At 45.9% G+C, this 15,169-nt stretch overlaps 2 protein-coding genes and 1 long non-coding RNA gene across 14 annotated transcripts in view; 1 reads left to right on the plus strand and 2 right to left on the minus strand.

The window, feature by feature from the left end:
* CHD3 (chromodomain helicase DNA binding protein 3) overlaps positions 1 to 3,199 on the plus strand; it is a 65,018-nt gene extending 61,819 nt beyond the window's left edge. For all 11 annotated transcript variants that reach the window (XM_083706489.1, XM_083706486.1, XM_083706492.1 and 8 more), the window contains exons 38-40: positions 824 to 987; positions 1,269 to 1,395; positions 2,204 to 3,199. In XM_083706489.1, the coding sequence (XP_083562615.1) occupies positions 824 to 987; positions 1,269 to 1,395; positions 2,204 to 2,301 (389 nt within the window). In that variant the 3' untranslated portion in view covers positions 2,302 to 3,199. The remainder of the gene's footprint in view (positions 1 to 823; positions 988 to 1,268; positions 1,396 to 2,203) is intronic.
* A 4,543-nt stretch (positions 3,200 to 7,742) lies between these two features.
* Positions 7,743 to 11,966, minus strand: RNF227 (ring finger protein 227). 2 transcript variants are annotated; one of them, XM_083707189.1, is made up of 3 exons: positions 11,132 to 11,966; positions 9,894 to 9,947; positions 7,743 to 9,150 (listed from the first exon to the last, which is right to left on the minus strand). In XM_083707189.1, exons 1-2 carry the CDS (start codon positions 11,697 to 11,699, stop codon positions 9,925 to 9,927), a joined length of 591 nt encoding a protein of 196 aa, XP_083563315.1. In that variant the 5' UTR covers positions 11,700 to 11,966; the 3' UTR covers positions 7,743 to 9,150; positions 9,894 to 9,924. The 2 variants fall into 2 exon arrangements, with proteins under 2 accessions (XP_083563315.1, XP_083563314.1); XM_083707188.1 differs by lacking the exon at positions 9,894 to 9,947 and having other exon boundaries at positions 11,132 to 11,787.
* Positions 11,967 to 12,885: 919 nt separating this feature from the next.
* On the minus strand, positions 12,886 to 13,491 carry LOC310830593. The gene is made up of 2 exons (XR_014557658.1): positions 13,243 to 13,491; positions 12,886 to 13,134 (listed from the first exon to the last, which is right to left on the minus strand). It is a non-coding gene; the product is annotated as an uncharacterized lncRNA (long non-coding RNA).
* Between the last annotated feature and the right edge of the window lie 1,678 nt (positions 13,492 to 15,169).

Genomic DNA, 15,169 nt, shown 5'->3' on the forward strand with positions numbered 1-15,169 from the left:
TGGACATCTGCAAAACATCTTTTTATCTTCTGAACATTTCTCCTCTCTGTCCCAAGCATGACTGCTGAATAGTCCACTGAGTATCTTTTGGTGTAGCAGTGGAATTATGCCCTCCAGACTATCCTCTTACACAATCATATTCAGTGCTTTTGATGTATCTTTTCTTTTTTTAAAGTCCCCATAAAATTCTCTTGAGTTTCACATGGAGCGCTTCTGAGATACCTGGCTCCATGCACTTTTAAGTATCACTTGTGTATTTCTCCACCAAATATTCTGTGAGTAGCACTGGTTCACATTTGTCCCCATCCACGTGTCTCTTAAATATTTTGCTGTCTCTGGTGCATTTCTCAAGTATATCTGGTTTGTTTTCCTGTGAGTTTCTCTGGTGTGTCCCCCACTCTCCCAAATACTGTGTGCGCATCCCTTGCATTTAGTCTCCCATCTTGGTGCATTCATTTCCCTCCATCCGCTTGGACTCATCCGAGAGTCTCTAGTGCCTGGTAGCTATCCTTTGGGAGAGTATTTCCTCTGCGCTTGGTGATGAACAATCTGGCAAGTCTGCCGAATCCCTTCTCTATGATGGGTGGGCAGAAAGAGTGGATAGATCTTCTAGCTCATTTTAGGAGTTTCTGTGGAGTGAGTTTGACTCGGGGGCAAATCTCACACCGCTGCCCCAGCCCCCATGAACTTGGTGAAATGCAGGATAGGTTTGGCAAGGGGTTCTTGGGTTCCAGGAGAGGTCGCCTGTTAACCTGGGCTCTGCCCCCCCTGACAGATTTCGGTCTCTTTTTCCTTCTGTCTCCTCCTTTCTCTCTCCTACCAGTGCTGAACCAGCTTGAGGAGCTTCTCAGTGACATGAAAGCGGACGTGACGCGCCTGCCAGCCACACTCTCTCGCATCCCTCCAATTGCCGCCCGCCTCCAGATGTCCGAACGCAGCATCCTCAGCCGGTTGGCAAGCAAGGGGAACGAGACGCAGACTGCCCCGGTAACCGTCCGCTCCCTGCTCCACTCTCGTTTCCCTGACTAGCCAGTGAAGTGGGGTGGAGGGCAGCTCACAACAGGGCCTAACATGGTTTTGCTTCTATTGGTGTGAAGGCAGCCTGGAACACAACTGATAAAACAGGTTGCGAAACTTGGAGGGATGGTCCTTCCAGACAGACATATTATTACCAACTGTTCTCTTGTGGCATTTCTCTGCATTGTGGCTGGAGTTCAGTTGCCCTCTCCCTCTTCTTTTCTTCTTTTTCCCCCCTTCTCTTCTTGCAGGCCTTCCCCCCTGGGCCCTATGCCACCCCTCCAAGCTTTGGGGGCTCCTTTGGTGCCACCCCTGGCGGAACGCTCCCCACTATGGGTGCCAACTACAGCCAAATGCCAACTGGCTCCTTCATCACAGGTTGGTTGTGGGTGAGTGGGGAAAGAGCAGGCAAGGGCAAATTGAAACTGCATGTGGGATCTCTGACCACAGTTCACCCCCCCCCCACTGTTGTGGGTCCAGCGGGGGGGGGGATTTTGTCTCCTTCCCGGACCAAAATACATCCTTAGAGCAACAAATCAGAATGAGCATTTTTGATATTCTGGCATTCCTGTCTTTGACATGGGACCCTAGATAGCATTCTCTGATCCAGACGCTAACCAGACTCATACCTACTTAACAATGAAACTCATCGAGGAATGAAGATTCCTGGGTAGTCTGGGGGAAGAAAGGTCAATAAATGGGTGTTGAAGGAATCGTAGCTTCTCTCCTTGGCTCAAGGTTGTCAGAACATGGAAGTTGATGAGGGATTTTCATGGTTGGTTGTTTTTTCAGTGCCCCTAAAAAATGGTATTCAGCAAAATACGTTTGGCATTTTATGATTTTATTAAATTTCACCACCACCCTGCACAATACCATTTTGAGGCTTTGCCTCTTTTTCTCCTTTCTGATGCTGATGGTGGCTTTCTAAAAAGATTAGAACATGTGAGCGGGGAAAGAAGTGTGTTTTGTGGTTGCTAGCCAAAACAGCAGCTTCTGTGGTCAGAAGTGGGCTATGTAATGGTGGCGACTTATAGCAGGAAATGGCTCTCACCACCAGTATGCCCTCCTTCTCTTGTTCCTTCTTCAGTGGGCAGGAGGGAGCACCAGGCAAGAGTTGGGAGCTGCATGTCTGAGTCGTTCCTCTAGCTAACCCTGCCTTTTTCTCTCTCTGCTTGTGCAACTGCAGCCAACGGTCCCCCTGTGATTGTGAAGAAGGAAAAAGAAGGAGAAAGCCTGGAGAAGAAAGAGGCGAAAAGTGGGGAGGTGATTTGCATAGACGACTGATGGGGCACCTGGGCTAACTTGCCTACCTGGTCGCTTCTGGACAGGTTCTGCCTCTGGCAGAAGGGAGGGGCACATGGTTCCCCTCAAGCCTCTCCTCTTTTATTTTCTGATCACGTTGGTGGCTTTGCCTGGGCGGTGGGGAGGGTGGGTGAATAATGCCCACCTCAACCTCCTGTGTTAGATTTAGTTGCTGTCTCCCAAGCACCTCCTCTCTCCCTTCTTGGGTGTGGGGAGGCAGGTCTCAAAACCAGCCGGGGATAAATGTTTGGGAGCCAGGGCCCATCTGGGTTCTGTTTCTGGCCAGAGGCTTTTAAGTGGAATTGGAATTAGGCTCCCAGGGCTCCACCTTTGGAGTCTCCTGCTTGTGACAGGGGAGGGGGCTGCCTGCCTTGCGGCATTAGCTCCTGGCAGTGCTGAATCTTTGAGAAGCACTGCAAAGTGACTCTATAAATATGAATATATATATAATGTATACACACTCATCCTGTATGTTTAACCCCCTTCCCACTTGTGCTTGGACCCCTTGCAGGGGCGATAATGGGGCAGTCGGGAGGGGGACACACTCCCTAGCCATGTTCTGTTCTGAGAACGCATAGTGTGGGGAGCAAACTCCACCACCATCTCCCTGCATCTGGAACTCTGGGGAAGCCAGATCCCGAAGGTGCGCTCCTTCCAGGAGTGTCCCCTGCTTTGAGCGGGCGGGCAAGGGGGCTGCCTCTTTGCCCCTTCTTCCTGCCAGCCTCTTCCTTAGAAGCAATTTGTTGGAGGAGGAGGAGGGGGGCAGGGAGGAGGGGCAACAGAAGGGCCAGCTCTGCGCTCCTGGATTTTGTTGCCGGATCTCAAGTCACTTCTTGTTTAAATCTTACAGAATAAAGGCACTGTTTCCTTGGCTACATCACCTGGGTGCGTTGTGCCTCATTTGTGTTGGTGGCTTGGAAGAAATGGGGCTCTGGCAGTGCTTGAAAGGGGAGGCTAGGTCTGCTGTTGCGTCATTTGTTTCCACTGCAGTTTCTGTGTCATTTTCACATAATCTAAAAGGTTTGCTTTGGCACATTTAAAAAAGGTACACATAAGCGTTGAAGATGAAATTTGTTAGCAGTTGTGTGTGCTGAGCTTACAATGCTCTCCGCCATCTGCACCTTTGCAAAATATGAACATGCCGTGACTTACACATGGATTTAACGTAAGCACCTTTCCATGCAAGACTGTTAACAGATGAAACGAGGCTTGAAGAAATGGGGTGAATAGCAGCATTTGCCTTTCTCGCGCAGAGGATTTTGGAAATGTTCAGCCCTTGTTATTGAAGAGGGGGAAATGGATATGTAAGAACAGCTCAAGATTGTTTTTATTTATTTATTCAGGTTTCCTCCCACCTCTCCTCTTGGTGTAAATGGCAGCTCACACCCACAATAAAACACATACGTTAAGGCAAGTGGCAATCTACAAGCCAAAAGCAGAGCAGGCAAAGCCCATAAATGAAGCCAGCCGCCAATTAAGGAAAATGAGTAATGACTAAAATACAGGCAAAGACCCATGTAAATCCAGTGCTCTTTACCTGTTGGCAGAAGGAGGGTGAGGGCCTGGCGGGACTCCCTAGGAAGGGCATTTCAGAGCCTGCGCTCTGAGCTTGAAGACAAGGAGTGCAATACAGATGCCAAAAAGGTCCCCAAGGCTTGAGATTGCTCAGGACTAGGCATGGAAGGAGAAGGTTGCTGTTTTATATGCTCTCAACCATTTACACTAAAGATTGGCAATGGGGAAGAAAAGGAGATGATGTCCAAATTCGGCCTCTGGCCATCCACCAGCAAGTCCCATTTCTGGGACATCAGGAGGAAGCTGCAGGGGCCGAGTGAGGTTCTTTGTGCAGTGGTGGGGGCCAAAAATGAAAATGGTTTGGCTTTGCTCCTCAATGCAGCCATATAGGCCATTTAGAGATTCCACTCTTGAAAGCTCTTGGTAGTTCAGTTGGTAGAACATGAGACTCTTAATCTCAGGGTCGTGGGTTTGAGCCCCACATTGGGCAAAAGATTCCTGCATTGCAGGGGGTTGGACTAGATGAGCCTCTTGGTCTAAAATTCTATGAAATAAAACAAGACGACTGAAAAGAAAGCAAGTGGTGAAGTTTATGGCACAAGCTAGGAACGCTTCCCACCAGCAGAGGTCAGCCTAACCCTCTGCGAAAAGCTCTGCAGGAAAATCTAACCTTTCGTTCCAACCACTGAAGTTCTGAGAAAGCCATGGCAAGGTACAGCTTCTGTGAAGGGACTGACCGAGAATCACAGGCAACCAGGCTCTTTTAACCTTCTGTTCAGCTATCTGGAGCATCTCTCATCAGGGTAGCCTCTTTGATGTCTTCACCCACCCAGCTGTCCTGACCCGTCACAGATTGTAAGAGCACTACCAAAAAGAAATTTACAAGGGTTTTCTTCTGCCAAACTGTTGAACACACAGCTTTCCTGCTTTTAAAAAAGGGTCACACTGCCATCCAAAACATCTGGAGGACACCAGGTTGGGGGAAGGCTGCTTGGCTGAATTCCTATTGGTGCAATAGAGGAAACTAGGAAGTGTCATGGTGTTTAGTCAGACCATTGGGCCACCAAGCTCAGTTCCATTGACATGTGGCTGGCAATAGTTTGACAGTGTTTCACACCAAAGTCTTGCCCAGCCCTGCCTAGAGACGTGAGCGTTGCACTTGGGGCCTTCTGCATGCAAAACTATGGCCATTCCTCCTACACTGCAGGCGACACTTGTATGATTTCCTAGTCTACTCACTCATTCCCAACCCAGGGTGTGCCATTCAAAATGGATTGTGATTGGTAGTGTATACCTGATACATTATTTTTTACTGCAATGTCTTTATTCCTCTCCACTAGTTTGATCTCTACCCCCCCCCCCACACTTACTTGCCTGACTCCAGGTTGGCAACCCCCCTCTCCCAACTACTCGCCCCACTCCCCTTTTGAAAGTGCAACTAATCACCAGCTTCTTAAAATAAATGAACTCGCATGGGAGATTTTACCTAGAGCTGACCCAAGCTCACTTTTGAGGGGAGGCAGCGTTTGGAAAACCAGAAAGACAAAAAGCAAAATTTTAGAACCACAAATGTGACACCTGATTTAAATAGTGATACCTTGGTTTGCATGCGTTTTGGATTACAACCACATCAAACCCAGAAGTGTGTGTCCCAGTTTGCAACCTTTTTTTGGATTACAAACAATTTTTTGGGGGGAGGTCCCATTGGCAAAAGCGCACATTGAGTTATACAACCTGTTTTGGTTTACAAATGGACCTCCGGAACGGATTATGGTTGTAAACCAAGGTACCACTGTAGAGCAAAAAGAGTCAAGCAATTCAGAGCTAAAACATACCCCACAAACTGAGGCAGAATAGACTCTTCTGTCAATTAGATTGTGAACTTGCTCGCACCATGTTTTGAAGAAAATTATTCATGGTCTATTAAAAAAAAACAAAACACGTTCAAGGTAAAAATTGCCTCAATTTTCCTTCCCCCCAGAGTAACAGCGTTACAATTTCTGCAGTTTTCTATTTCCTCAACAGGGAACACCATGAGTTAGCCACAGAGGGACAATACGGTTGAGACATATTAGCGGTTAATGTTTTCCCCATTCACACACTGCCAGGCAATTGGAGAATTACCTATACTAGTGGAGTCCACACCAACAGGTTGCATGACTTTCACCTGAGTTATTGCTGAAATTAAACCAATCTCACACATGGATTTAGTTATAGCAACCCATTATGTACCTTCCATACTCCCTTAACTTGCAGCAAAAAGCTCCACTTGCTAGATGAATTCTGCATTCTTCAACTCCTGGGTCACAGCAGCAACATTCCCACAGTAACAATATATATGGTGTAAAAAAAATCAAAAGTAGGACCCTTGTAGGAACTTTGGGTTGAAAGTGTGTCCTAGGACTGAAAATGTTTGAGGACTAGTGCCATAAATCAGGAGTTGCCAACCTTTTTGGACCAATGGGGGCACCTGTCACAAATGGTGGGCTCGCATAACACAAAAGTATACAGCCCCCAATAACATTATGCTTACCATGGGAATCAGCTACGCCCAGGTGTGTCTTTTTAAGAAAAACAGACCAGCTTCTGTGGCACTTCAGGTGTATCAGTGTAACCCATTTTAGGCATCAAGCTGACCCAAATCCTGCCCCAAATTCTCCTTTGGAGTTGTAGACTCACCGTTCACATGTTAGGCTTGGCTTGTTAACAGGTTGCTCTCCCGATCACACGCCACTGCCTCAAGGCAATTTCCAACTTCATTTCCAAAATGAGGCCGCCAAAAGTTTGAGTCACTTCCCTCCACGGTTGCTGCATCTGTGTCTGGCTGTGGGCAAGGGTGGACTAGCCAGAGTGAGTCATGCAGATGCCACCCACACAGGCCCATTAAAAGCAGCCCTTGTCCCTAGTCATGGGAGAGGGGCTGGTTGCAGAGTCCAGAGCGATGATTAAACAGGATATGATGGCTTGGAAATTGCTGCAATTCTCTGGATGGGGAAACCAGAATCGGAAGGAGCCAGGGACAGGTGTGCTAAAGCAAGGAACGCAGCAGCCTGAGTCACCCAGGTGGAGAATTTGCAGGCTGCAGGGAACACACACACATAGGTCTCATCTACTCAAGGTGTTGGGAAATGGCAGATCCCACCTGGCTAGCCAAACCTGCAATATTGTCAAGCTCTCTTGAATGCAGTGAGGTTTAAGTGTCAGACTAGGACCTTGGAGAAGCCAGGGTTCAAATCCACACATGGCAATGAAGCTCACCTGGTGACCTTGGGCCAGTCATTGCCTCTTAGCCAAACCTACCTCACAGGGTTGTGAAGATGAAACAGAGGGGGAAATATGTCTGCCATCCTGAACTCCTAAGTGAATAGGTGGGATATAAATGTGATTAATAAAAAACTGTAAACTATTTGCCCCATTCCTACTTTAAGAACCAATTAAGTCTTTTACATCCATCTTCCCCCAAATTTAGACCGTTTCCTCACCTTGGGAGCTTTTGGATGAAGGGCACTACCCTGCTTCAAGAGCTCACAAAGCTTCTGGACCCTGAGCAGCCTTTCAGATATTTTGGTTTACGACCTGTATTAGCCCTGCCCATTTTCAAGGTTTTTGCTGCCATGTCAAAGTTAGGAGGTGGGTCACTGTGCATTCTGCTGACCCAAGACAACGGCTTGTCTCAAGGCAGGGGCAGGCCCCCTACATCAACAAAGGCCCAGAAATCTTTTAGGTTGGTAAAATGATTCCCAAACAGCGTGCTGTGGAAAGGCTGGTAATCTGTGGACTGAGGGGTTTTGCTTGGCTGCCAAGATTTGGAATCAAGATGTAGGTCAGAATTCAATTGGTGAGGTCCTTTAACTGATGTGTTTCGGACTAAGGGGCTCTTTACAAAACCAAAAAGATAACCACCAAAATAATAGTTCCACTCTTGGGTTTTTATTAAAATTAAATAAGTTACAATTGGCAAAACGGGGAAGAATTATAAATATGAAATTATTAAGTATGCCAAACACATTTCACAGAAATGCTTCTTTAAAAAACAACAAACCAACACTTAAATAATTTCCTTGTCAGGAAGAACGCAGTATCTAGCTAGGAGAGGCCGACTGCCTCTTCTGATACTTTTCACATCTGAGATTTCCAAAATGGGAGAGCCTGCAGAATCTGTTCTGTAGTTCGTAATGAATGCAGCAAAAGAAAATGGTGTTGGTCGGAGGAAGCACAAGCCAAACCAACACAGTCACAAGGATTATGAGGCCTGCTTACAGCCTGGATGGTCTTCTCAAAGGATCTTTGGTCAAATGAACTTTTACTTCAGTTACTCATCTGAAAAACTAGGAAACAACCTCAACTTTGTGTCAAAAAAACATGTTGCAATAGAGGGGGGAAAAAACCTTAGTAAGAACTGGATAATATACCAAAATATTCCCATGAAGCCATTTAACCAAATTTGTTCGCCCTCAGGTATGCTGTCTGAGGGGTGGGGGGGGGGGGAGCCAAATATGAAAGATATAGCTTGCAAGACTGAAAACAGAATATACATACACACAGGGATTGCAAGGCACAGTATTTCCATCCTTGATCTCAAACAATGGCACATGCCAAATTTTGTTAAAATGGCTACTTTGCAGTAGGAAAGCAAAGTACTATGAGTGCCAAAATATATGTTCAAATTGTAAGCCATCCAATCTTGGCTGCATCCATCCCATTTTTGCCAGAGTGCACGTAGGAGGGTACCTTCAGAAGGTAATCTCATGTATGCCCCCTCAGTTTTTTGAAAGGTACATAGACAGTGGAAAAGTTTCCATGGTTCAGAACCATGTTAAACAACCTATGTGCAAGATAAATTGACTGCAAGTCAGGCTTCAAGACACAGACTTAGTCCAGAAGAGATGTAATCTTGTATCACATATGACAGGTCATCCTCCACTTTCTGCTGCCATCTTCCACATTCTGCTCCATTTCAGGAGACAGAAGCTGTGAGGGGAGAAGGGATGAAAGAGTTTCTGTAGCTCCTCTTGGGTCATCTGTCTGCAATGGCCTCCGTGGGGTCATAAGGAATAGCACCTCCCTGAGCAGCATGGTGAAAATCTGTCGCATGGTAACCAGGAGAAGAGTGCATCACCTCATTCATCCTGCACGTGCTGCAGGGAAAGGACACCCCATGGGTGGACAAAGGATGCTTCATCAAAGCCTTGAAGGTGCAAGCTGGCTACTCTTCTGATGTAGCAAGCTCATAAAAGCTTGTTGATTCCAAACCAGCCACTTTTCAGATGATGTAGCAAGTCATGAGTGCCAAGTCTTTTATTTCAGGGCCATAGGCTGCACAGGAGAGAAAAAGAAAGCCACTGGTGTGAACTATAATTGGGGACCCATAAATATTTAAAACCGCTAATGCCAAAGCTTATGTCCGTCAGCACAAGCCTAATTCAGGAGCCTCATATTAAAGCAAGAAAGTGTTTCACCCAAACCGCCATCCTGACCCAACTTTGCATCATGGAGGCAAGGGAAAGGACTGGCACGCTTTTAAGTATATAGTTGTAAGAAGTTAGAGTACACTCCAGCCCAAAGGGAGATGGGACTCGTCTACAATAGTTTTGTCTACCAATACATCCCTGCTCTAGCTCACTTGCTCAATTTCCCATCTTGACATACGAATATGAAACCTGGGGATTCTCTCCACCATCACCACCCTACAGAAGAAAACTCAATGTGGTGATGAACTGTTGCACAGAAGGGGGTAATTTAACATTGCCTCCTGGCCCCCATACACTGCTCAGCACCCACATGCAGAAAAGCTGACCAACACCTGGATTTTGAAAAAAGCATTAACATACATAAACTATATGTCAATATAGTCAACTACGTGATGTCAATAAAATGGAGATTAAGGACCCGGCCAGTAGGATTGCTTGCTTGCTCCAAACTGACACATCTTATAACCGTGCTGCCACTCAATTAAAGGAAACCTTGGCCAACTAATCCCTTTTAGTCAATCAATGAAATCTACATAAAGTTTCAAAGCAAGAAAGTTTCCTTTTTACAAAAGAAGAAAGAAGACCCACAAGTCAGATGCAGGAGGCAGCAGGCAGCACCTCAGAAGGCCAGGCGTGTTAAGTCTGTCAAAGCAAAAGCGAAGATGGGCTTAAAAGGCAAGCATTTATGGCGACTAAAAGCATTTGTGGAGAGGCCACGTTGCAGCAAAGTGTTACATCCACCACCCCAAACATGCACACACATCTCCCAAGGTGAGCAGCACTTCATGCACCTGTCAAGGCACCTGCCAACAAGAGAGGTCTGCTGAGCCCCTCGAGACTCCTGGGCTATTTGTTCCTCCCACCTTTATGATGAGCCTCACTCCCTGTGGCTTTCCATTATTCTGTTTTCAAAAGCTTATTGAAAACAAATCTTTTACTAATAATTATTTTTAAAAATTGATCGCGATAACATGAGGTTGAATCCTGACAAGACAGAAGTACTGTTTTGGGGGGACAGGCGGGTGTGGGGGATTCCCTGGTCCTGAATGGGGTAATTGTGCCCCTGAAGGACCAGGTGCACAGCCTGGGAGTCATTTTGGACTCACAGCTGTCCTTGGAGGTGCAGGTTAATTCTGTGCCCAGGGCAGCTGTCTACCAGCTCCACCTGGTATGCAGGCTAAGACCCTCCCTGCCTGTGGACTGTCTTGCCAGAGTGGTGCATGCTCTAGTTATCTCCCACTTGGACTACTGCAATGCGCTCTTCGTGGGGCTACCTTTGAAGGTGACCCGGAAACTGCAATTAATCCAGAATGCGGCAGCCAGACTGGTGACTGGGAGCAGCCAGCAAGACCACATAACATTGGTCCTGAGAGATCTGCATTGGCTCCCAGTACGTTTCCGAGCACAATTCAAAGTGTTGGTGCTGACCTTGAAAGCCCTAAACGGCCTCAAAGGCCCAGGATACCTGAAGGAGCGTCTCCACCCCCATCGTTCAGCCCGGACACTGAGGTCCAGCTCCAAGGGCCTCCTGGCGGTTCCCTCCCTGCAAGAAGTGAGGTTGCAGGGAACCAGGCAGAGGGCCTTCTTGGTAGTGGCACCCGCCCTGTGGAACACCCTCCCACCAGATGTGAAGGAAATAAGCAGCTATCGTCTCTTTAAAAGACATCTGAAGGCAGCCCTGTTTAGGGAAGTTTTTAATATTTAATGCTGTACTGTTTTTAACACAGAGTGGCTGGGGAAATGCAGCCAGATGGGCAGGGTATAAATATTATTATTATTATTATTATTAGACCACGCCCCCCTACCGCATGAGAAGAGGCACTCACGGTTGATTGGTGGTCTCCGCCTGGGGGGCACGGAACTGCTCCGGCCACGCCCTCTCCTGCTCCGCGCAGGCGCATCGCCGTCCCCACTCCCTCCCTTCAGGAGTCTCTTCAGCGCCCTCCACAGGCGCCACTGGCCGGCCTCGCCATCGTCGCCCTCCTTCTCCCCCAGGCGCTCCTCGGCCTTGCTCCCGCTGCCGGCCCCTTGCTTCTCGAGGCGGACGACGCGCTGCCAGAGCTCGGCGTCGATGGGCGGCAGGACGAGGCGTCGGCGGTTGCCCGTCAGCCCCGCGCTCCCGCGCCTGACGCCGGCCACGAGGAAGTTGCCGCGCTCGCGCAGCGAGGTGACGGTGCGGCAGTAAGGGCACGTGACCTCCTCCCACCAGCCCTCGCGCGCCAGCTGACACACGCAGGCGCTGCAGATCACGTGGCGGCAGCGGGAGGGCTTCCACGAGCCGTGCGCGCCCCCCAGGCGCCGCGGCGCGCGGCCGCAGCGGTCGTAAGGCATGCAGCAGATGCCGCACTCCAAGTCCTCGGAGGCGCCGCCCTCTTCGCGCTCGTCGACGGCCATAGCCTCCTCTGCCTTTGACTTTCAACGGCCCTTTCCGCGCTTACCCGTAGCCCGCGAGGCGCGCGAGCCAACTGAAGGGCGCCTCTTGCCGGCTGCCTCTATATATAGACACGAGGAGAGCGTGCCCGGTCGCTTGGGTACACGCCCCTTTTTGCTCTTTTCAGCCAATGCGGAGCTAGAGGGGCGGCGCGCGGCGAAAGGCCACGCCTCCCCAGGTCTCTTTCAAAGGGGGGAAAAGGCGGGAAAAAATGTGGGAGGCGGTTGGTGGAGGGCAGGCGGGAGAGGCGCCCCCCTCCCAGCGGCCTGTTGACTCAGGCAGAAATCCAACTGGTGAGGCTTCTGAGGTAAAGTGATGCGGGAAGAACAGCTACACCCATCTGATTTCTGTCTGAGCCACTAAACTGAAAGGTGTGGCAACCCTGTTTCTTTACTTTTAGCATGCATTATTTTGTTGCTGTTTTTCCAATTTTTTTTTAATGGTTTTCACTCTATTATAAACAAACACATAAGACAAGCAAACATAAATCATAGCCTCATTGAAAATTACACTTATTAACTTTGTTAAGTGACTTCCCCGCTTCCCCTTGGTTGAATTTCATTGCATAGCCTTTTAACGGTTTCCCAAGTCACAATTGTTATAACATTTAACTTAAACATCAACATCCTTAAATCTTCACCAGCTACACCAATCTGATTTCTGTCTGTGCCACGAAACTGAAAGGTGTGGCAACCCTGTTTCTTTACTTTTAGCATGCATTATTTTGTTGTGGTTGTTTACCTGGTTTTAATTCCAATAATGTTCAGTTGATTTTCATTGTGTTTTTTAAAAAACAACAACCAAAAAAGAAACCACCCAGTGTTTTTATTTTATCTGTAAGACACCTTGAATCCTCATCAGAGAAAAAAGGGGTATGGATGAATATATAATCATCACAACCATCATCACCATTAATAAAAATGATATTTATTCATTTCTATCCCACCTTTTTCCGACAGTGGGGACTCACTGCGGCTTACAAAAAAATTAAAACAATACAGATTAAAATACAAAAAGCTAATATATATAAAAAAGATAATAGTTAACAAGTATTTAAATTTAGACATTAATGGGAACTGATATGGGAATTAAATCCAGCTTTTCTGAAATTTGATATTCCAGAAATTAATAAAATAACAGAACAATGGGAAGTCTCAAACCAGAATTAGCTTTATTAAATATAATTCAAGACAACAATCTGGACTTACATGATAATCAATAAGCCGTTTATTACAAACGACAAGACACAACCAGACACTGGAAAGATTTCTGGCACAACAATAAAACAATCAGTATAAAACAGCAGGACTCCGAGAGATTAACAAATAAACTACAGTTGACTTGTGGACAGATCAAGAAAAATGGCTTTGTCCTGATGCCAATTAATTTCATAATTAACTTCATAATTTATGCCAGTATTCCAGAATACAAACAATCCCCCACATCAGCATTTGGCTCAATGTGGTTGATCTATATTTGAATTTTAACATAAATTATTATCTTCACTTTGAACCCCATTCCCATGTTCATCAATATACCAACATTTTATATTGTCTCATTGGTGACATAATAGGAAAAATGAGTATTACTCATACTTAATCTAAGCACAACCATAAGGGCTTCTGATTAGGCATTTAGCTATGCAATGTTGACTGTTATCTGTCAACTCTGTTATATCCTGTTTCCCTTTTGTTTAAAGCAATTCGCAAGCTAAGAACATATACATTGACCACTAATAACGAACCAAAAGTTGTAGATATTACAGTACTGCAAATTTATTATGCTATTTTCGTGATAAATGAATGATGTGAGACTTGGCCTGTTTATTATCATTTCTTATTCCTATGATCTTTGTTTATAAAACCCAGTAGAAAGTCATTCACATAAAAAGTAATTAAACTCTAGTAGTAGAATTAAAACAATATAAACACAAATCTGTTAACTTACAGATAGCAAAAACAGCATAGCACTATTAAACGCCCTTTGCTTAAAAACAGCTCCCAAAAGCTTGTTGGAATAAAACAGTCTTGAGCTGATGGCAGGAGCCCTCCCAGAGCATTTAATAAGATGACTTCTTTTTTAACCTCTTCTCACCAAATAAAACAGTATTTTAAAAGTACAAATGAAGCTATCCACAATGCCTGGCAAAATTACTGTACTTTTCTGTGTATAAGGCTAGGTTTTTTTTTACTTTAAGGTTGGGGGCGTCTTATACACAGATATTGCATATGCCCATTTTCTAAATTTGGGGTCCCCAAAAGTAGGGGGCGTCTTATACATGGAGGCGTCTTATACATGGAAAAATACGGTATCTCTTAATGTTGTGGGACTATATGAACTGCCTTATAATTGTAGCCTGAGTCCATCTACCTGAGTATTGCCTATATTACCTGGTAGCAGTTCAGGGCTTTAGGGGTTCTTTCCTGCCCATAATTTGGAGATGCTGAATGTTGTAACATTGGGCTTTCTATTTACGCAGCAGGTGCTTTGTATTCTTCAAGTACAGGAAATCTGAAGCTGACTTTATGTGTAAACTACCAGTTGTTTAGGGGGAAATGTCATTACATAAACAGAAGGATGTACAGTACTTTGAATCCTCTACGAATTCTGTTAGGTTTTTCAAACAATGAAGCATGTCACCTGAGCACCAAAATATAGTGGGAACCTTAATAACAGTGGCAACTTTAATATAATAGCTGCTAAATGGCATTAGCACAATATGCCTACGGAAAAAAGAGTGGCTCATTAAAGTACAGCATGCAGCCGCAATGCCTAAGCATAATGTGTTTGTATGAAGAAAGGGGAAAGCAGAAATTCAGTATCGCCCCTCATGCATATGAAGATTTCTCATTCTTGAACAGGAATTGCTATGGCAGCATATGAATTATGCATTCAAATTCGTAATGATTTATTTATAAATGTACAAGTATGGATAGATGATGGCAGAACAATTAGTTTGTGCTATAATAAACAAATCAATAAGGCAATCCGTTTTTCAGAAAGTGAAAAAGAGCGGTTTAAAACCTGATTCACGGTACTTTCAATAGAGCACAGTTTGAAACAAACATCTTTTAAAAGGTCAGGGTTGTTGTTGTTTTTTAAAAGGGAGTATTTCAACAAAGATAGGGCCATATGTACTTTCTTTTCTTTTTTCTTTTTGAGGGGGGACCCCGAAGATCTGGTGTCTCTGATGCCAGGCAGTCTGATAGATCTTGATAGTGGGCTTGCATACAGTGTCTCAGAGGCAAACTTTAAAGTCCAAGCAATTTCTGTAAGGGCAGGTGGTGCTTCCAATAGCCTGATCCCAAACTGCTACAGTTTTAAAGATCAAGAGCCACCTAGGAACAAGGCCATGGGGTTTGTATTTTCCCAGCTTGGACGGGTGGGGAAAGAAAGAGGATGGAGGGGCAGGTGAATGTATAGCAAATAGCTG

The sequence above is a fragment of the Podarcis gaigeae genome, assembly GCF_964106915.1.
Source record: "Podarcis gaigeae genome assembly, chromosome: 13".
Lineage (NCBI taxonomy): Eukaryota > Metazoa > Chordata > Lepidosauria > Squamata > Lacertidae > Podarcis > Podarcis gaigeae.